The sequence below is a fragment of the Pristis pectinata genome, chromosome 23 (assembly GCF_009764475.1).
Source record: "Pristis pectinata isolate sPriPec2 chromosome 23, sPriPec2.1.pri, whole genome shotgun sequence".
In the NCBI taxonomy this organism is placed as follows: Eukaryota; Metazoa; Chordata; class Chondrichthyes; order Rhinopristiformes; family Pristidae; genus Pristis; species Pristis pectinata.
Genome location: NC_067427.1, coordinates 16866643 through 16888087, shown reverse-complemented (window position 1 = coordinate 16888087; position 21445 = coordinate 16866643). Strand labels below are relative to the sequence as shown.

Genomic DNA, 21445 nt, shown 5'->3' with positions numbered 1-21445 from the left:
CGGAAGTGATGCGTGTTGTGGCCTGTTTGAGCGGGGACCTGGTGGCATCCGTTCGTAGTTTGTTGGGTTGGCGGCGGGGAACAGCGATTTGCGATGGGGGATGCTGTGGCCGCTGTCCCCGAGAGGGAGATGAAGGTAAGGCAAGGCGTGAACATCGGTGAAAGAAACTTGCTGGGATTCACGGACGGAGGGAGGGAAGAAAGAATGGTGACGACGACGATGGTGGTACTGGTGCTGGTGAGATGATGAGGAGAGTGCGATGGATGCAGCATGTGAGTGCTAGCCAGTAGGAGAGAAAGTGTGAGCACAGGTGGTGGTGTTACTTGAGAGTGTGATTGTCCAGGACAGAATACGTATGTTTCTTTAACACTCATTTCGAAATTTGTGCACTTTGCTTTCTGGTCACAATTAAAGATTCAAGGAGACCAAGTCAATTAGCAGTAGTAAATAATTATTGAGTATTATGAGAAGATACTTTATAATTTGTGTAACAGGAAAATAGGGAACTATTGACCGGTTATTCCTGACTTGAAATTCTGGGAACAGCTCTGGGCATACCTAAAAAAAAGAGTTGGTAATGTCACATCTGAAGTCATTGTTCAACATCATGAATTATGGTGGGCAATTTGACAACTGGCAGGGGGAGAAGTTTCCAAGAGTGTTCCCATCAGTGATGGCAGGGCTCAGAATGCGTATGCTGAAGACCAGGCTGTAGTTCTGTTATGGTGGGGTTAGGGAGCAAGCTGAAGTGGCACAAAAGCTGGTGTTTAACCAACTTGATTCATGCAATGTGATATTAAGAATTGGCTTCGAGCACTGGAGACAGTAAAGACTGTGGAACCAGACAACATTCTAGCTGTGGTGCTGAAGATCTGCATTCCAAAAATATCAGCACTCGAGCCAAGTGATTCCAAAACAGTTACAACATTGGCATCTACCTAACGATGTGGAAATTTGCCCAGATAAGTCCTGCGCACAAAAATCATCACAAATCCAATCCAGCTAATTATTGCAGAATCAATCTTCTCTTAATCATCACCAAAGTAATGGTGTAATTATCAGTGTTATCAAGTAGCACATTCACTGACAACCTGCTCACTGATGCCCACTTTGGATTTCACAAGGATCACTGTCCTCAAGATCTCATCATGATGCTGTAGATAACAAGGAAGATTAGGCTACAGTATAATGTTAATTAACTGGAAACTTGCAGAACAATGGCAGATGGAGTTTAATCCTGACAAGTATGAAGTGATGCATTTTAGAAGTTCATATAAGGGTAGAACAAACACAGTAAATGGAAGCATCCTAGGAAGTGTTGATAAACAAAGGGACCTGGGGTACAAGTCCATAGATCTCTGGGAGTGGCAGCAAAGGTAGATCAGGTGGTGAGGAAGGTATATGGTATGCTTGTCTTCTTCAGATGTGGCATAGAATGTAAGAGCTGGGAAGCCATGTTACAACTATAAAACATTGGTTAGGCCATATCTGCAGTATTGCATGATGATCTGATAGCCACACTGGAGGAAGGATTTGGTTGCAGTGAAGAGGGTGCAGAAGAGATTCATCAGGAAGTTGTTTGATTGGAACATTTCAGTTACATGGAGAAATTGGATAGGCTAGGTTTGCACTCCCTGCAGCAGGGAACGCTGAGAGGTGACATGATAGAGGTGTACAAAATTATGAGGGGGATAAATAGAGTACTACTAATCTCTTTCATGGGTAGGGGTTGTCTAAAACGAGGACATAGGTATAAGGTTAGAAATAGGAGGTTTAGATGGGATTTGAGGAAGAATTTTTTTCACACTGGGTGCTATTGGAATCTGGATTGCGGTGCCTGTGGCGGGATGCAGGTGCTTTCATAACATTTAAGAAGCATCTAGACGAACACTTGAATTGCCAAAGCAAGAAAAGCCAAATGGGGGTAAATGGGACTAGTGTAGATAAATATGGTGGTTGGCATGCATGTGATGGGTCAAAGATCCTGTTTCTGTGCCATATGACTCCTGAGCCCTGCCATCACTGATGGGAATACTCTTGGAAACTTCTCCCCCTGCCAGCTGTCTAATTGCCCACCATAATTCATGATGTTGGACAATGACTTCAGATGTGATATTACCAACTTTTTTTTAGGTATGCCCAGAGCTGTTCCCAGCATTTCAAGTCAGGAATAATAAAAGAAGTGCAAGCGTATGAATTAGGAGGATGATGATTAGTTCACTTAGTAAGGTCGTGACTGCTCTGGTTGTAAGTTCAGTTCTGCATTTCTGCTTATGCCTGCTAACCTTTCATTCCTTTGCTTTTCAATAATCCATCTATCTGCCTTAAAAGTACTTACAATTTGTTTTCACCACCCTGAGGAAGAGAGTTCCAAAGACTTGGGATCCTCAGGTGAAACAGAATCTTTACTCTCAGTTTTAAATGGATGACTTATTAATTGTAAACGCTCACTCCTTTAGTCCTAGATTCTCCTACAAAAGAAAAATTCTCTGTGCATTCATCCTGTCAGGATCCACTGGGACTTTGTGTTTCATTTGAGTTACTTTTGACTCTTCTAAACTCCATCAGATACAAGCCTAACCTGTCCAACCCTTGCTAAGACAACCAGCCCATTCCTGCTTTTAGTCTCATAAAGCTTCTCTGAACTGCTTCCAGTGCGTAAGAAATAGGAGCAGGAGTTGACCATTTGGCCCTTTGAGTCATCTATCGTGTATCTCAATGCCATTTTTTGGCACTGGCTGTACAGCTCTTGAACTCCTTACTGTCCAGAAATCTGTTGATTTCTGTTTTGAATGAACTCAGTGACAGAGCCTCTGCAGCCCTCTGGGGAAGACTGTTCCAAAGATACACGGCCCTGTGGATGCAGAAATTTCCCCTTGCTTCAGCCCTAACTGACTTGCTTATTGGTCTCAAACTGTGACCACTGGTTCTAGGCTCCTCAGTCATACTTTCTCCATCCAGCTTTGAGTCCTGCAAGAATTTTTAAAGTTTCAATGAGATCTCCTCTCATTCTTCTAAACTTGAGGGAGTACAGAACTAGTTTACTTACTCTCTCATACAACAAACGTCCCATCTCTGGAACTAGTCTAGTGGATTTTCACTGCACCCCCGCAATGACAAGTATATCCCTTTTAAGGTAAGGATTTTAAAAACTCTCTACTGGGTATGAACTCTGTTGAATCATTTTATTCCTGTAGTCAGACCCTCTATAATATAGGCCAAAATACCATTTGCCTTGTGAATCACCTGCTGCACCTGCATGTGGCTTCCTGTAACTTGTATACATGGACATGTAGGTCCCTTTGCACATCAACATTACCCAATCTCTCACCATTTTAAAAAAACTTTCCATTTCTGTTTTATGCACCGAAATGGATAACTTCACATTTTTCTGTATTGTGTTGCATTGCACCTACATTGTTCATACCCACTTCCACAGCTTGTCTCTATCACTTTGAAACTTCTTTATATCCTCTTCCCTATCATAATCTTATCAAATTTGATATCAACAGGTTTGGATACATGATAATTAATCTCTTGAGCCAAATAATTGACAGTAGATTGTGAATAATAGGATGCAAGCTTCGTTCCCTGTGGTACTCCCAAGTCACAGCCTGCCAAATTGAGAAAGATAGATTTATTTGCACTCTTTTGTTTTCTGTCCAATAATCAGTTCTCCATCTGTTTCATTCTGTTATTCGTAACTCTTTGTTGACTAGCCTCCTGCATGTGAGACCTTATTAGAAAACTTGAAAATCCAAAGAAACCACATCCACAGGAGTTTGTATGTTCTCTCTGTGCATGGGTTTCCTTCGGGTTCTCCAGTTTCCTCCCACATTCCAAAAAAACGTACAGGTTAGGAGCTATGGGCATGCAATGTTGGCGCCGGAAGAGTGGTGACACTTGCGGGCTGCCCCCAGCACATTCTCAGTGATGCAAAAAGACACATTTCACTGTGTTTTGATGTACATGTGACTAATAAATATCTTATTAAGATGTCTTATCATAATATGCTTTGAACCATTCTACTAATTATATCCTCAAACATTTCCATTGTGTGCCTACTGGAGCCTGTCCCCTGTTGTGTTCTGCACAACTATTGCCCTGATTTTCATCAGTGCACTTTCCAAAACATTCTGGATTCCAAATCTATAGTTGAATTCCCCATGCCTCATCTCTTGACTGGTCTGTGGTTGACTGTGCATTTCTCCTATTGCCACCATCAGTGACAGGTTACATTTCCCTCTTACCTCTCCTTGTCAAATTTCTTGTTACTTCCTAAATTCCCTTTTACAAATTTTGATCATTTCTTTTGTTGATTGCGGCATTTTTTTCCATTTTGAGCTTGATATCTTCTAGCATTTTTCTCTTATAAAGATGTTTTGGTAAAGGATCCCAGAGCCTGAAACATTAACTGTTTCTCTTTTCACAGATGTTGCCTGACCTGCTGAGCTTTTCCAGCATTTCTGTTTTTATTTCCACTGTCTGCAGACTTTATAATTTCCAGTTTCAGTAAAGGTTCTAAGGTAGTACAACTGTTGCAGCAAATCTGTGATGTGACAGAGGCTTGGAATTGTATAATCATATAATCTGATGGCTTCAATTCTGTCATTTGTATCAGTGTAAGCGTTTTGACACGGCTATCCAATTTGTCCTCGTTTTTTTTCCCTAAAGCACAGCAACTTTTCTTACCTCCAATTTATTTAATCCTCTTGCATGGATTTTCTTACCGCTTTGATGTCAGCTTTAAGTCTTAATGGTTTCCTTTAGTAAGTATTGTTATGCTCAATGTTTGAACATGTCTAACTTCCTTCCACAGTACTTCATGTTTCGGCAGATGAAGAGAATCCGGGTCTTTGAATCTCCGGATGAATTGCCGAAGGACAGGGTTAATCTCCTGGTCATCTCCAATATTTATGGACTCACCTTTATGGGAGGCAGCAAAGGCCTGAAAATTCTCAGTAGTCAATACATTGCTTTGGCTGACAAGGAAGAGGGAAGTATAAATGAAATCAGTAAGTACACTTAGTATCTTTATTTCAGTATAATGAGCTAATGACTCCTTTTTTTAACCAAAGGTAATGTGCATGCTTTTGATTGAATCTTCTCTCCGACATGGGTACTGCAACTTTGAAAGGGTGCTTTGGCCTCTGAGCTACTGCTGCACAGAATCAGCAGGTTTATTAGGAATCCATGGGAATTCTGAAGAGAGACTGCAAGGCTTCAACATTGGGTAAAAGAGAAATGATTTGATTCATAGAACATAGAACAATGTGGTACAGGAACGGGCCCTTTGGCTCATTATGTTGTGCAGAATTAATTAAGCTAATGATGCCTAATTACACTGATCCCTTCTGCCTGCACATGATCCATATCGCTCCATTCTTTGCATATTCATGTGCCTATATAAGAATTTCTTAAATGCCTCTATCATACCTGCCTCCACCACCACCCTTGGCAGAGCATTCCAGGCATCCACCACTCTGAGTAAAAAAAATAGATAAAAACACCCCGCACATCTCTTTTGAATTTTCCCCCCTCACCTTAAATGCATGCCCTCTAGTATTGGACATTTCAACCCTGGTTAAAAAAAAGAGAACAGCTATCTAGCTATCCTCACATAATTTTATAAACTTCTTTCAGGTCTCCCCTTAGCCTCCACTGCTTCAGAGAAAGCAACCCGAATTTGTTCAACCTCTCCTTGTAGCACATGCCCTCCAATGCAAGAGTTGAGGCAGATAGGTGGGAATGTACAGGTGAGGTTACAATCAGATGAGCTATGATCTAATTGAATTATTGACGACTCTGAATTCATATGTTTGTAAAAAGAAATTGAGGATTGCATATCTAAGTTTTCAGCTGCTAATTTTGGGGGACATAGCAATTGTGTAGGTAAAGATGAGAAAATGTCAAGGACATAGATGGATTAAGTGAGTGGACTGACTATGCCCAAATGGAATCATTGAGGCAAAGTGTGCCTTCATTCATTTTGGGCCTGAGAAAGAAATTGGATTCCCCCTTACTAAGGAGAATTGAGGAAGTGTGGAGGAACAAAGTTAGCTTTGGACTCCTTTGGTACAACTTGTTGATGAGCCCACCAGGGGATCGGCTGTTTTGGATTGGGTGCTACGTAACAAACCGGAGGTGATTAGGGAACTAAAGGTAAAGGAATCATTAGGAACTAGCAATCACAATATGATTGAGTTCAGTTTCAGATTTGAGAAGGAGAAGCTGATAGCAGGTGTATCGATCCTTCAGTGGAACAAAGGAAATTACAGTGGCATGAGAGAGGAACTGGCTCAAATTGATTGGAAGAGTAAGCTAGTTGGAGGGATAGCCGAGCAGAAATGGATAGAATTTCTACAAGAAATAGGGAAAATGCAGGATAGGTATATTCCAAGAAAAAAGGTTTTGAATGGAAAAAAGGCACAAATATGGATAATGAGAGAGGTTAAGGCTAAAATAAGAGCAAAAGGGAGGGCATACAAGGAAGCAAAAATTAGTGGGAAAACAGAAGACTGGGAAACTTTTAAAAACATGCAGAAAGAAACTAAGGAGGTCATTAGGAAAGGAAAGATGAATTATGAAAGGAAGTTGGCAGATAACATTCAAAAGGATACTAAGAGTTTTTTTTAAATACATGAAGAGTAAAAGAGAGACACAGGTTGATATAGGACCAATCGAAAATGGTGTGGGAGAGATTACAATGGATGATAAAGAGATGGCAGAGGAACTAAATGAGTACTTTGCATCGGTGTTCACTGTGGAGGACATCAGCAATATACCGGATAGTCAGGGGTCTCAAGGGATGGAACTAGGATGGATAGAGAGAAGGTGCTAGGGAAGCTAAATGGACTAAAGACAGATAAGTCTCCCAGAAAGGATGAGGTGCATCCCTGGGTTCTGAAGGAGGTGGCTTTAGAGACTGAGGAGGCATTGGTGATAGTTTTCCAGGAATCAATAGACTCCGGCATGATTCCAGAGGACTGGAGGGTCGTAAATGTAGTTCTGCTGTATAAGAAAGGTGGGAGGCAGCATAAAGGAAATTACAGACCTAGTAGTCTGACATCGGTGGTGGGAAAGATATTGGAATCTATCCTCAAGGATGAGCTTATGGAATACCTAGAGGTGCAAGGCAAGATAGGTCCAAGCCAGCATGGTTTCGTGAAGGGAAGATCCTGCCTGACCAACCTATTGGAGTTTTTTGAGGAAATCTCAGGTAGGGTGGATAAGGGAGAGGCTATGGATGTTGTGTATTTAGACTTTCAAAAGGCCTTTGACAAGGTGCCGCACAAGAGGCTGATTAATAAGTTGAGAGCTCATGGAATTACAGGTAGGATAGTAGAATGGGTGGAGCATTGGCTGGTAGGCAGAAAGCAAAGGGTGGGAATAAAAGGATCCTGTTCTGGTTGGCTACCGGTTACTAGTGGTGTTCCACAGGGGTCGGTGTTGGGGCCGCTTCTTTTTAACCTTGTACATTAATTATTTGGATGATGGGGTAAATGGTTTTGTGGCTAAGTTTGCAGACGACACCAAGATAGGTGGAGGAGTAGGGAGTATTGAAGAAACAGGAGGTTGCAGAGAGACTTAGATAGTTTAGGAGAATGGGCAAAGAAATGGCAGATGAGATTCACTGTTGAGAAATGTGCCGTGGTACACTTTAGAAAAAGAAGTTAACGGGCAGATTATTATCTAGATGGGGAGAAAATTCAAAGTACAAAGGGACCTGGGGGTACTCATGCAGGATACCCTAAAGGTTAACTACCAGGTCAGATTGGCGGTAAAGAAACTGAATGCTGTGTTGGCATTCATTTCGAGAGGTATAGTGTATAAAAGTAGGGAAGTGTTGATGAGGCGTTCTGGGGCACTGGTGAGGCCTCATTTGGAATACTGTGTGCAGTTTTGGGCCCCATATCTTAGGAAGGATGTACTGATGTTGGAGAGGGTTCAGGGGAGATTTACAAGGATGATTCCCAGAAAGAAAGGGCTTACATACAATAAGCGTTTGTTAGCTCTTGGACTGTACTCGCTGGAGTACAGAAGGATGAGAGGGGACCTCAGAGAAACATTTAGAATATTGAAAGGACTGGACAGAGTAGATGTGGCTAAGCTGTATCCCTTGGTGGGTGAATCCAGGACCAGAGGGCACAATCTTAGAATTAGAGGGTACCGGTTTAAAACAGAGATGAGGAGAAATTTCTTTAGCCAGAGGGTAGTGAAATTATGGAATTCTTTGCCACATACAGCTGTGGAGGCCCAATCATTGGAGGCATTTAAGGAGGAGATAGATAGGTATCTAATTAGTCAAGGTATCAAGGGATATGGGGATAAGGCTGGAAATTGGGGTGAGATAGGAATAATTTTAGTTTAGCTCATGGAGCAGACTCGATGGGCCGAATGGCCTACTTCTGCTCCTCTGTCTTGTGATCTTGTGATTATTTTCTGTGTCTAATTTATAAATAACATGGCTGATAGAATATCGTGCTTAATCTCAAGGGTTGTTTGGGGGGGCGGGGGGTGTGGTGTGGTGTGGTGGTGGCTTGTGTTTGGAATTCAGAAGTGAGGAAGTGATGCTGTATTTATATTGAACATTAGTTGGAACCACAAGGGTTGTTGTTCTGTGCAAAGCTTCTCAGGAAGGATAAATATTCCTTGGACTGATGTGCAGATTCACGAGACTGATTTGGGGTTTAGAGTTGTATTCCTTGCATATAGAATTTCAAAGGTAATCTAATTGATATGTATTGATATGTAATCTAAATGATGGGGAGGTTCATTAGGGAAGATACAGAAAACCACCTCTAGTGTTCAATTGAAATTTAAGACATTTGTCTTAAAATTAGAACTAGGCCATTTTTAAAAGGTTTTTGTTGAATTAGAATAACATGGAAGCAAGGAGGATTATTGAGATGAATTAGAGTACAAAATAGGTTAGAGGAACCAAATTCTGCCTGTTCTCATGTCAAGTGGACTCTAGTTTTGAAATTTATAACATGGAGGATAGCTGTTTGTCCCATCATTCCCATATGAACCAAAATAGAAATACTGAGACTAATTCCATTTTCCAGCTCTTAATCCCTAGTCTTGTGGGTGACAGCAGATCCATTGCATAAATTTTTTTAAAATATGGTGAGGTTTTCTGCCTCCATCAAACTTTCAGGTGGTGATGTCCGGTCTCTCACTAATGTTTGACTAAATTTCTTTTCCTCAACTTCCCTCTAATCCTCCTCCATTCTTTAGCTCTAAACACATTAGTTCATAACGTCTATGCTGAGAGAAATAGGTCATTACTATTCAACCTTAGCCGCTTAATTTTATACACTACTTAAATATCCCTCTAGATTAAAAAAATAATAAGCTTCCCTCTGGGTTTGGGATTATATGTGTCAGAACAAAGTTGCAGCAGTTTGGGTTATTTGGCTGTGAGGCAGTTTTGCTGGTGCTGCTAGAGTGGCAGTGCTTATGGGGCTGTGGTATATGAGAAGGGGAAGGGAATTGTTACCATAAACCTGTGCTTATGCCACAATGAAGCATCGAGATCTCTCACACTCCACTTTTTCTTTAAGTGGAGCAAGTTGGTGGAATTTCTGTTCCTCCGAAGCTGCTAACTGCATAGATAAAAGATTACCCTGGTGCTATGCTATGTCATTTCTGTATCTTGAGAGGGTAATTTTGTCTGTACCTGGCTGAGTCATTGAACAAGTTGTCTTTTTTTGTGTTCCAGTCGAAGATGCACCTTTTATGTCAGTTAATATGAAGCTCCCTGTGCACCACATTGCCCTCAGCTGTGATGATTTCACTCTTTCTGTTGCCATGGTGTCAGAAGAGTATGGGCTGATCATTGCTTTCTTTGACGTTCGAACATTTCTAAACAAGGTGAGTGCTGGTTTTCTTCATGCAAGCATAAGTTTGCTATCATTACACACTATCCTCCATCCACTGTCAGTGAAGGTAATCCATCCAAATATCACATTTTCATTCACATACTCCTCACATTTGTGTGTGGTGGCTGTTTTCATGGGTTCAGCAATGTAATTTAACAGCACAGAATGGGGCCATTGTTTCTGTGCTGGCTCTTAGCTATCTTGTCTGTCCCATCAGTGTAAAACAGTGGGGCAAGAATTGAAATTCATCATTTTGTTATATTAAAAAAAACTTTTTGCTGGAAACAGCTTTTTATTTTAAAAGTGATTATGAAGCTGCTGGCTTGTCTATGAAACTAAATGGTTTATGGGTGTATTTTAGGGAAAGAAAATTAATGTCTCTCCAGACATGATTCCAGTCTTGCACTAATCTGATTGTTCTTTAACTGTCCTCTGAAGTGGTTGTACCAAAACTATACATGGGTGAAGAAGTTACCTTGTCAGCATCATTGGGGGTGGGGTAGATCATGAACAAAAACCGTATCCACATTTAAAAGTTAGAAGGCTTATTGGGTACGTAGAATTACTTAAAATTTGTTACACAAGAACAAGACATTCAAATTATCTTTTCCAGTGTTTGTACTACATGTGCTCTTACCCTACTTCACCTAACTCCATTACCATGCCTTTTTGTTCTGTTCCTCCTTATTGTTAGGTAAAAGAAATAAAAACAAATTGTGAAGAGGCAAATTTTTCAGTCTTCTATAGAAGAAGTTTATGTGGAGCATAAATCCTGTCATAAACCTGTTGGCCTGAGTGGCTTGTTTCTATCCTGTAGTGAATACTACAATATATTATAACTCAGTTGCACCACTTTGATGAAATAATGAATGGTTGATATTCAGAATTTTAATTACTTGTGTTCAAATTGCCCATTCTACCTCTGTCATCTTCTCCAGCACTGCAGTCCTTTTGAAATCTGCGTGTTCTAATTTTCCTGTCCCCTTGCTCTTCTGCATTTTTTCTTATTGCTTCAGCACTAGGAACTGTATCCAAGGGTTTGGAAATCCCCCGTTGTCTCTAGCTTTCCTGTCTTCTCCTTGTTAGATCAGAATTAAGATGCCACAGGAGAAGGCTAGTCAGACCATTGCTGGCTCAAAGTAGAGTAATTTAGTTATTCCTTTACCCCAAAACTCTACAACTTATTTTATCTTAAATGCTGGCCCAATCACTTGTATATAAAAAAAAAACCCTTGCAGATTCTGTTTCCACCAACTATCAGGCAGTAACTTCCAGATTTGTGTGTCCTTAAAATTTAGGTTTTCTGGCTAAATTTTGGGTCATCTGTCCAAAAGTCTCCATATCTAGCTCACTATTAACTATCTGATTGTTCCTGCGTCAAATGCCTCCTGTGTGTGTGTTTTTAATGCAGTAATAGCAGTTATGTAAATGCCTGTTTTTATTGTAGGAGAAATCTCAGAAGCGACCATTCGTGTACTACAAGCCAGAAAAAAACTGTACAGTGTTGGATTTAAAATGGAATCCCGCAGTCATTTCCATCTTGGCAATCTGCATGTCAGATGGAAGCGTGACCATTTTGGAAGTTACTGACATCGTTAAGCAGCATGCCAGCCTTCCGGCCACTGCTGGCATCACTTCGTGTAGGTATTGCTCACTTAGATGTGACTTGGCTCCACTTAACAGGCACTACATTCTTGACATAATGAGTTAATAATGTAATTTCAAAATCTATCTATTCCAGTTATATTCTGCAGAGCAAGTGCTAATCTGTCATACTGTTGACTGCTCCATGTTGCTCCACCAGATTTTGCAATAAATTTGGGATCAATGTTCATAATCTTGAATATTGTACATGTATTTTCTTACCAACCTCAATACAATGTCTTTGGAAATGAGCAAATTGGGTGATGCAAAACTGATTTTATTATTCAACCACCACTTCATATTATGTGATCACGAGTAACCCTTGGACATGAAGTCCCATCTTACCAACCTGTTCTAGGAATGTGCTGTTGTAAAATGTACAGTGATATACTGGGATTGATTGTAATCCATTGTTGTAGTTTAACATGTTGTCTCTTTCTTTGCCCCTCCTCTTTACCCTCTCCTACATCTCCACTCTAGTATGCTGGAGTCCAAAAGGGAAGCAGTTGGCTGCTGGTCGACAAAATGGAACAGTGGTTCAGTATTCACCGGTAAGTAGATCTGCTTGCTCATTTTCTAGTGAGTTTTTACCCTTATCCTTTCCCTAAGTCTCTGTAACCTCCCCCAGTCCCTTGAAGCCTTAACTCTCCTCCAATTCTGATTTTCTCTGTTGTCTGCTATCATTATTATCAGTTGCTTATGCCCTAAGTTTTTTTGAATTCTCTACTGTACCCTTTTCATTCCCTTTTGAAAGGAATATCATACGGTTTGGTCTGATTACAATTCTGAATTGGGTTATTTTACTACATTAAAGAGCCTCAACAAATACATATGTGTTTCAGTTGAGAATAGAGGGCAATAATCACATTGTGAAATGTGCAAACTAATATACAGAAAGTCCCCAGGTTATGAATGATTTCTGTTTTTAAGATTGTTCGTAACCCGATTTTGTATGCAACTCGGAACAGTGTCCACACATGCGTACTTGGGCTGGGGATCGTGGCCGCACGTTGCCCCAGCTGCACATACACACTTGGCCCGGGGTTCCCCAGCTGCATATGCGCACTTGGCCTGGGGTTGGGCCGAAGAAGGTGTACTGCCGCCGTGGTAGGATCGGGGGCCGGGCCTGCTTACGAACCGACCACGAAGGTCGGTTCGTAAGTACGGGCGTTCGTAAGTCGGGGACTTCCTGTACTGTATTTTTACTTAAAGTTGAGCAAAGGTTACATAGACTCAGCTTGTCTTCTCTATTATAGACAATGCAGAAACATTGAGCATTTTTAACTATCTTATTGATTACTGGGGTTAGTTCTTCCAAAATGGTTGCAGAAGGGAGATAGGTTTGTAGTGTGGGATTATAGAGAGATGCGCAGTTGTGAACAAAATAGTTTCCTGTAGGAGTTCATTTTCTTTTAATGGGAATTATCTAAATAATTGCAATGTTGCCATTTTATTTTGTAGCTTTTGTAACATTGTCAGTAATGGACTCCATATTTTTAAAAGAGTTCAGTCCTTTTTACTTGTTCTTGTGATTCCTTGATCCCTCCAGCCCTTAAAATAAAACTAAATCCTTCTCGAATGTTTAATGAATTGGCTTGGATTGCTTTCCATGTTTTAGAATTCCATTGATTCAACACTCTCTGAAAAGAGAGTTTTTTTTAATTTCAGTCTTAAGTGGTCTACCCCTTATCCTTGTACTGTGACCACTGATCCTGGAATTCCCAGCCATCAGTTGCATCCTGCCTGCATCTAATATGTCCTGTCATATTAGAATTTTGTAGGTTTCTACGAGATCCCCTCTTGATGTTCTAAACTCTAGTGGGTAAAAGCCTCATTGACTCAATCTCTCGCGTTCAGTTCTGCCTTCTCAGGAATCAGTTTCTGAACCTGTGCTGAACTCCCTCCATAGTAAGAACATCCTCCTTGGATAAGGGGACCAAGACTGCACAGAATACTCAATGCAATCAGGCCAAGGTCCAGCACAACTGCATACAACATCCCTAGTCATACACTCAAATCCTCTTGCTCTGAAATCTAGTAGAAAACAATTTGGCTTTTTAATAGCCTGTTGCACCTGCATATTTTCTTTCAGTGACTTGTGTATAACAACACCCATGTCTCATTGCATCCACACCTATTCCCAATCTGTCACCACCAAAGAGGATAAATTCACATTATTCCACATATACCTTGTATCTGCCCACTTTCTCAACCTGTCCAAACCAATGTGAAGCTTCTCTGCATTCTCCTTGAAGCCTGTCATCTGCAAACTTGGAGATAGTAAATTTTCTTTTCCTCAGCCCAATTAATTAATATGTTTTGTGAATAGAGTCCCAAGATTGATCCTCATGATAGCTCACTAGTTACTACCTGCCACTCAGGAAAAAGACCTGTTCATTTAAACTTTTTGTTTTCTGTCAGCCAACCAGTTCTCTATCCATATCAGTACCTTGCCCTCAATACTGCCTGCTTAAATTTTGCATGCTAATTTCTTTGTGGGACCTTTTGAAAGCTTTCTGAAGGTACAAATAACCAGATCTACTGGTTCTTTTTTTTCTACCAGTTACATCTTCCAAAATAAAGTCCCGTTTGCTGTGGTTTTTATATTTTCAACATGGTGGTAATTAACAATTTTTATTTTCTTTCTAGGTACTGCAAGAAAAGAAAGTTATCCCTTGTCCTCCTTTCTACAATTCAGATAATCCAGTCAAAGGTGAGATGTACAGAATCATAGCTTTGTTTGTTGTGCTGGGTCTCAGAGAGCTTGCTCCTTTCTCCCTGTAGCTGTGCATTTTTTTCTTCAAGTATTTATCCTGGTCCCTTTAGAAATTGTTTCCATCACTCTTTCAAGAATTGCATCCCATCAGCCACTGAGTAGAAAGGTTTGTGCTTGTGTATCCGTATTCTTTCAAGAGTTATCTTGAATCTTATTTTGTTCTGAAGGTGGACCTACAGGCCTTACCCCTTTACCCCCTTCAAAATTGTATCTTATTTGATTTCCCCTCTGCTTGCTCTTCACTCCAAAAGACATTACTCTTAATGGCTTTATTGCACGGCGCTTAACAATGATAGAATGATTTAAGAATGTGTAGACTGTGGGGACCTCTGCTGGCAGAATTTTTGTTAATTGGTTCTGTGGCATTTTATATTTATATCCCTGGTGGACTTTTGGTTTTGGGCATGCTGTTTGATTTATTGAAAATATCAGAGATTCCCTCTACAGTGACTCTGTGAATAGGAGATCTTTGAACCTGTTATGTCATTCATTTAGATGTTGGCTGATATGTACCTCGGCTTCATTAACTTTCTGTTGCTCAGTTTTTCTTGAAATCCAAAATTCACCTGTTGGGCGCAGTCTTAAATTCATTTTGATGTCCAGCCTTTTGGGGGACACTCAGTTTTATGCTACCCTGTGAGTGAAAAATGCTGCCTGATTTTCTTCCTGAGGGCAAGTGTGAATTTTAAGGCTATCCCCTTCATTTTTAAGTTCCTCACCGAAGGTAATAGTTTCTTCTAGATCAAATCCTCATAGTATTTCCATACTTCAGTTAGGTAATCCAGCAATTTTCTATACAAACCTCACTGACTGAGCTTTAACCATTGAATTCTTGAGTGTCAGCTCATTTAGTTTAGTAAATTCTATCATATTAATAAGAGCACTTGCAGGTTCATCCTAGTATTGGCCAACTACACTGTCATACCATGGCTTCCCTCACTTTAGAATTTAAATCTAAGGGTTAGATTCAATTATATTATTTGACATCAGAATCAGGTTTATCATCACTGTCTTGTATGATGTGAAATTTGTTGTTTTGCGGCAGCAGTACAGTGCAAAGACTTTAAAAAAACTAGAAATTATGAAATAATAGTGCAAAAAAAGGAACAATGAGATAGTGTTTATGGACCGTTCAGAAATCTGAAGGTGGAGGGGAAGAAGCTGTTCCTGAATCAATGAGTGGGATCTTCAGGCTCCTGTACCACCTCTCTGACAGTAGTAATGAGAAGAGGGCATGTCCTGGATGGAGAGGGTCCTTAGTGATGGATGCCACCTTCTTGAGGCACTGCCCCTTGAAGATGTCCGCGATGGTGGGGAGGGTCGTGCCTGTGATGGAGCTGGCTGAGTCTACAACCCTCTGCAGCCTCTTGCATTCCTGTGCATCGGAGCCTCTACCTGGCTGTGATGCAACCAGTCAGAATGCTCTCCACTGTACACCTGAAAAAATTTGCAAGGGTTTTTGCTGACATATCAAATCTTGTCAAACTCCTAAAGAATTAGAGCCCCTGGAATGTTGCCTTCATGATTGCATGAATGTGTTGGGCCTAGGTCAGATCCATGGAGATGTTGACACTCAGGAACTTAAAGCTGATAACCCTTTCCACCGCTAACCCCTCAATGAGGACTAGTGCATGTTCTCCCAAATTCCCCTTCATGAAGTCCACAATCAATTCCTTGGTCTTGCTGACATTGAGTGCGAAGTTGTTGTTGCAACACCACTCAACCAGCTGATCTATCTCACTTGTGTATGCCTCCTCGTTGCCATCTGAGATTTTACCAACAACAGTGGTGTTATCTGTGAATTTATAAATGGCATTTGAGCTGTGCTTAGCCACACAGTCATGTGTAGAGAGAGTAGAGCAGTGGGCTATGCACACATCCTTGAGGTGCACCTATGTTGATTGTCAGCGAGGTGGAGATGTTATCACCAATCCACACTGACTGTGGTCTCCTGATGAGGAAGTCGAGGATTCATTTGCAGAGGAAGGTAGAGGCCCAGGTTTAGAAACTTGGTGATTAATATCGAGGGGATGATGGTATTGAATGCTGAGCTGTAATCAATAAACGGCAGCCTGACATATGTTTTGCTGTTGTCTAGGTGCTCCAAAGTAGAGTGGAAAGCCAGTGAGATTGCATCCGCTGTTGACCTGTTACGGCAGTAGGTAAATTGTAGCGAGTCCAGGTCCTTGCTCAGGCAGGTTAATTCTAGTCATAACCAACTTCTTGAAGCACTTCATTATGGTAGATGAGTGCTACTGGTCAACAGTCGTTGAGGCAGCTCACCCCTCACTACTTGGGCACCCGTATGATTGCTGCCCTTTTGAAGTAGGTGGGAACCTCAGACCGCAGCAGTGGGAGGTCAAGAAAGTTGATGAAAACTCCAGCCAGTTGGTCGGCACATTTTCAGTACCCGGCCAGGTATATCGTCAGAGCCAAATGCATTCCGAGGGTTCACCCTCTTGAAGGATGTTCTGACATCTGCCTCCGAGACAGATCACAGGGTTGCCGGCTGCTGTGGGGATTTGCATAGGTGTAGTGTTATTCTCCCTTTCAAAGCATGCACAAAAGGCATTGAACTCTTTGGGGAGTGAAACATCACTGCCATTTATGCTGTTAGGTTTCAGCTTATAGGAAGTAATGGCATGCAAACCCTGCCATAGCTGTCATGCATCTGATTGTCCCTCTAATTTCACAGGGAATTGCCTTTTTGCTCTCACAATAGTCTTCTGTAGGTCATACCTGGACTACTTGTAGGATTCTGGATTGCATTGATGATGAAGCATTGTTATGTGGCTATAGAATTAGTGCTATTAGATTATATAACCTCTCCTTGATCTAATACTCTTAAATTTCTTTCTTTTGTTTATTTGTCAGCTAAATCTGTTTCATAAATGTAAGCTCTGTACAGGTACACATACTTTTAAGACAAATTGAATGGAAAGATGATTGTTGTGAGGTGAGGATTTGTAACTGGTGATATAACACGAATCCCAAAGCCACATACCAATGTTTCATTGTTAACATTTAATTACGAGATTGGATGAGTGCAAAGTAATAGCTTGTTAAATTTATTTTAATCCATGCAATTGGCCGCTGCTAGGATTGAACTTGCAATTGCTCTTATTAGTGTCATGCTGGAACCAATTGATTTCACGCACAAGGACTTCAGTAATTGCTGAATTGATTTGAAGATGATACCGATTGAAGATGGATTCAACAGAATCTTTGGCAGTAGCACGAGTTAGATCAGATCAGTAAACCACTGATTTAATTTTAGTCCTACAGTTCAGCTGTTTCAGTATTTGAGGCCCTTAGTATTTGTGGATCTCACACACATGTAGAATTTTGCACAAGTCATTTTAAATAACTGCTGAATGCAGCATGAAGTCTGTTCAAGAGCCCAGTAATCTCAGTGCATTAGTACATCATGCATGTAAATGTGCCAGAAATCATTTTGGCCTATGATCTACTCTCGTCTGAAAATCACTCTCAGAACACATGTTTTTGCAACCTCGTTTCAAATAAAATGGCATGTTTTTATTCTGAAGATGCTGATGTCTTAAGGTGCCTGAATTAGCTCATTGGTGTGATTTCAATTTTTTTTTTGCTGTAAACAACTGTTTTAGTATTTAAAAGTTGCTTATTTATAAATTTGTCACTTTTACTTTGGCAGTTTTGGACATACACTGGATTAGTACATATGTCTTTGCAGTGGTGTTTGCAGCTGCAGATGGATCCCTGGAAACCCCTCCTGAACTTGTGATTATTTCCCTAGTGGTAGGTAGTTTTTAGTGGGAGTACTTAATCTCCTTCTTGCCATGCTCTGCATTTTCGTAAGTCATGTATTTTTCTAACAAATATAATCTTTTACTAAGTTTAAGGCACTATCCAAATGAATGTAGTTTGTTGCTGGTACTACCCTCCAACTCCCCCAATCCTGAAAATTAAGACCATTCTGAGGTGACACTTCACTTCTGCACCAAAGAAGCAATACACAAGTGGAGGTGCTGTCTTTTTCAACGTCCTTTCTTTCATCTCAGTTGAATGAAAAAATTCCATGCCATTGTATCGAAGAAGAGTGGAGGTTTCTCCCCCCCAATATGCTTTTGTGTGGTGTGCAGTGTTGACCAAGTGCTGGGTCGACAGAGTGTTTTACTTGTTGAGTAAGGGGGGGTGGGGGTGATGTGCAGCTTAATCTTCAAAAGAATTAAAATACATTCATTAAGTAATTAAATAATTATGGGTTTGGCAGGGCAGTGGTGTATTGCAATTCTGGTATATGAAAAGGTGATGTAACATGTGCAGTAAGCTCAAGGGACTTAGAATTGATAAGCTGGTGTAGATTCACACACTGGTGCGTCAGTGAGGGTGAAAGTTGTGCTTTGTTTCAAAAGGGAGTTCTATACCTCGCATTATGAACTGCAGGATTGCTCACTCAAGGTACATGGTGTCACTACAAGTGAGACAAGTATTGGGATCTAGCATGTAACACTGGACAAGCATCCTCCCGTGCACTTTTTGTCAGGTATTTAAATACTTGCAATCAATGTGAGTAAGAGTAGAGACTGGAGGGAGGCTGAGCAAACTGACTGTGTACCTTTATTGTACTGGGCTATTCAAGTTGGGGAGAGCAGAGGAATATAATAATGGAAAATTATGCAATTAGGGCATGGATATTGTTGTCTGCAGCAGTGAGCCAAACCTATGTTGCTTGTTGGATGCCTGGGTTGAGGGGCTTGGAGGCTGGAGAGAAACTTGGAGTGGGAGAGGAAAGATCCAGTTGCTGTAGAAGGAGAAGATTCTGGGGGGTGGGGGAGGAAGGGAATGAACAACATGGCTTCAAATTATATGGTTAATAATTCCTGGGTTTCTTCCTCAGCCATGTGCAAATTGGCATTGGTTGAATGCATCAAACAAAACTGCATCATTCTGCAATCTTTCTCATTCTTTCTTGCTGCAATGTTGTATCTCATCTCCAACAAGCTTTCTGTGCAGTGGAGCTAATCTTCAGAAGTAATGGGGAAACTATCAAGTCTACAGCAATTATACTCAAGTACCAAGGTTACCTGCACCCTGCTAGTAGAGATGCAGCAAGTTCCAAGGGCATGAAATACAACTTTGTTTTTACCAAAGATATTGAGGAAGCCCAGACAGAATATTTGGGGAATGGAAGACCAGACAGAACTTGTTTGGGGAATGAAAAGCAAGCTGGATTCACAGATGGTGACAATCAAAGCAACAACAAAAGTTGCAAATGAGACCACATTACTTTGGTTGGATCCAAGGCAAGATGGTTAAATTTGACAAGGAATGGGGATTTTGTTAATGCAACATTTTCTTTATTTGAATATGTCAAGCATCATGGAACATAACAGCATAATACAGGTCCTTCAGCCCATGATGTTGTGCCAACATTTTATCCTATGCTAAGATCTATCTAACCCTTCCCTCCCACTTAGCCCTCCATTTTTCTATCATTTGTGTGCTTATCTAAGAGTCTTAGATGTCCCTGCCTCTACCACTTCTGCCAGCAGTGCGGTCCACACACCCACCACTGTGCAAAACAAAAAAAAATTGCTTTTGATTCCCCCCCCCCCCCCCCCATCGTACCTTCCTTCAATCACCTCAAAATTATACTCACAGAACTCCCACATCTCACAAGATGAACACACCACTGGCCCTGGGGCCATTCTAACTACTTTAGCCTGGTACTAAAGGGAAAATCAAAGAAAGGAAGAAACTTACCTTAGCCTACGCCTCCTCACAACAAAGTCTCTGTCCTCCACTCTTAACACTGGTCCACTCCAACAATGGTAGCTCTGCTTGATCTTGCCTTTTTATTGGCTGCTGTTAATTAGCCAATCAACTATTAACAATTTGCAAACGTGGCTCTTTTAGGCTCCTGAAAAGTGAAACTTCCAAGCACAGAGACTCTCCTCTTTTCAAAGCTTTTGCTCCAACTCCCGACTCTGCAAGGTGAAACTCACAAGCACAGAGACTCTCTTCTTTTCAAAGCTCCCATTCCAAATCACTACTATGTCATCATAAAATACCCAATGAAAATCTGTTTTCCTGCTCTTGTGTCCAGACGTCTTGTGCATAGTTTAAAGTAAAAATATGTGCATAGTTGTACAATAAGCAGTTAAATTTTTTTTTCAGAAAAAGGATGAGAAGAAAGAGGACCAATTTTTGAACTTTAATGACCTGTGTTTTGGAGTGACAACAGAGAGACAGCACCATTACTACCTTCACTATGTAGAGAACTGGTGTGTAAATGACATATCTTTTATATGTGTTAAGTAAGTAGCATGACAACTTGCATGCAATGAGGTTTCCTCCTGCTTGGGGATGCACATTGTGTCTACTGACATCACAGCAAAGGTTGGTTCTGTCACTGTCTGACCTTTATATCTATAGACCTTGTTGGATATGTTTAGAAGTAGTGAGTCTACCTCTCTGTTCTCTCTACTTTCTTGAGTCAGACTATTTAATGCACCTCTTAATTAGTCGTGAATGGGTTTAGTTCCTTAGCTCAATGCAGAACTTGGTATCTTCCAAATGGGTAATACTTGGACCTTTGAGAAAGATGTATGTGGGTTGAGTCCAGTTCTTTTTTTATATACATAATTTGCAATGAAAGCACAGAGTTTTTTGTGTTGGTCTTGCTGCAATCAGGTTGCAAAAGAGTTGTTTCTTTTTACAAATGCAGCAAGTTTGTCGTACATTTCCTTATGCTTGGACCTTTAATCAATCTATCTTAATCAATATTCATTGAAATATTGGTTGATACAAAAATGCTTTCAGGGTGGAAGTCTATTAAATGTTTAATTTTAATTTAAAGAATCTGTGAAGTTCTGGTTCTGAGTTGCAGGCTGGCTGCTATCAGCAATTCACTCTGTATTGTTTCCCAGGGATCTTCTCGTGGCTTCTTCAGCAGCGTCCATAGAAGTCAGTGTCATTGCTCGGCAACAGGACAAGGTAAAAGTTGTTTTCTGAAGCATTTTATTTTGAGTTGGCATTAATTGTTGTAGTGAGTGAGAAAGTACTGGAAAAGACCTATCAGGAAGGTGAAGGAGAGTGGGTTGGGACTTTTTACCTTTATTAAAAAAAAGGCAGGAGGAATGAAACATTTAAAGTTTAG

The 21445-nt window shown here is 40.7% G+C and overlaps 1 protein-coding gene across 1 annotated transcript in view; it reads left to right on the top strand.

Annotated features, from left to right (window-relative positions):
• nup214 (nucleoporin 214) overlaps positions 1–21445 on the top strand; it is a 98010-nt gene continuing 76565 nt past the window's right edge. The window contains exons 1-9 of the mRNA XM_052037469.1: positions 1–135; positions 4820–5015; positions 9725–9876; positions 11332–11524; positions 12009–12079; positions 14178–14241; positions 17978–18081; positions 20464–20570; positions 21216–21282. Of these exons, the coding sequence (XP_051893429.1) occupies positions 94–135; positions 4820–5015; positions 9725–9876; positions 11332–11524; positions 12009–12079; positions 14178–14241; positions 17978–18081; positions 20464–20570; positions 21216–21282 (996 nt within the window). The 5' untranslated portion in view covers positions 1–93. The remainder of the gene's footprint in view (positions 136–4819; positions 5016–9724; positions 9877–11331; positions 11525–12008; positions 12080–14177; positions 14242–17977; positions 18082–20463; positions 20571–21215; positions 21283–21445) is intronic.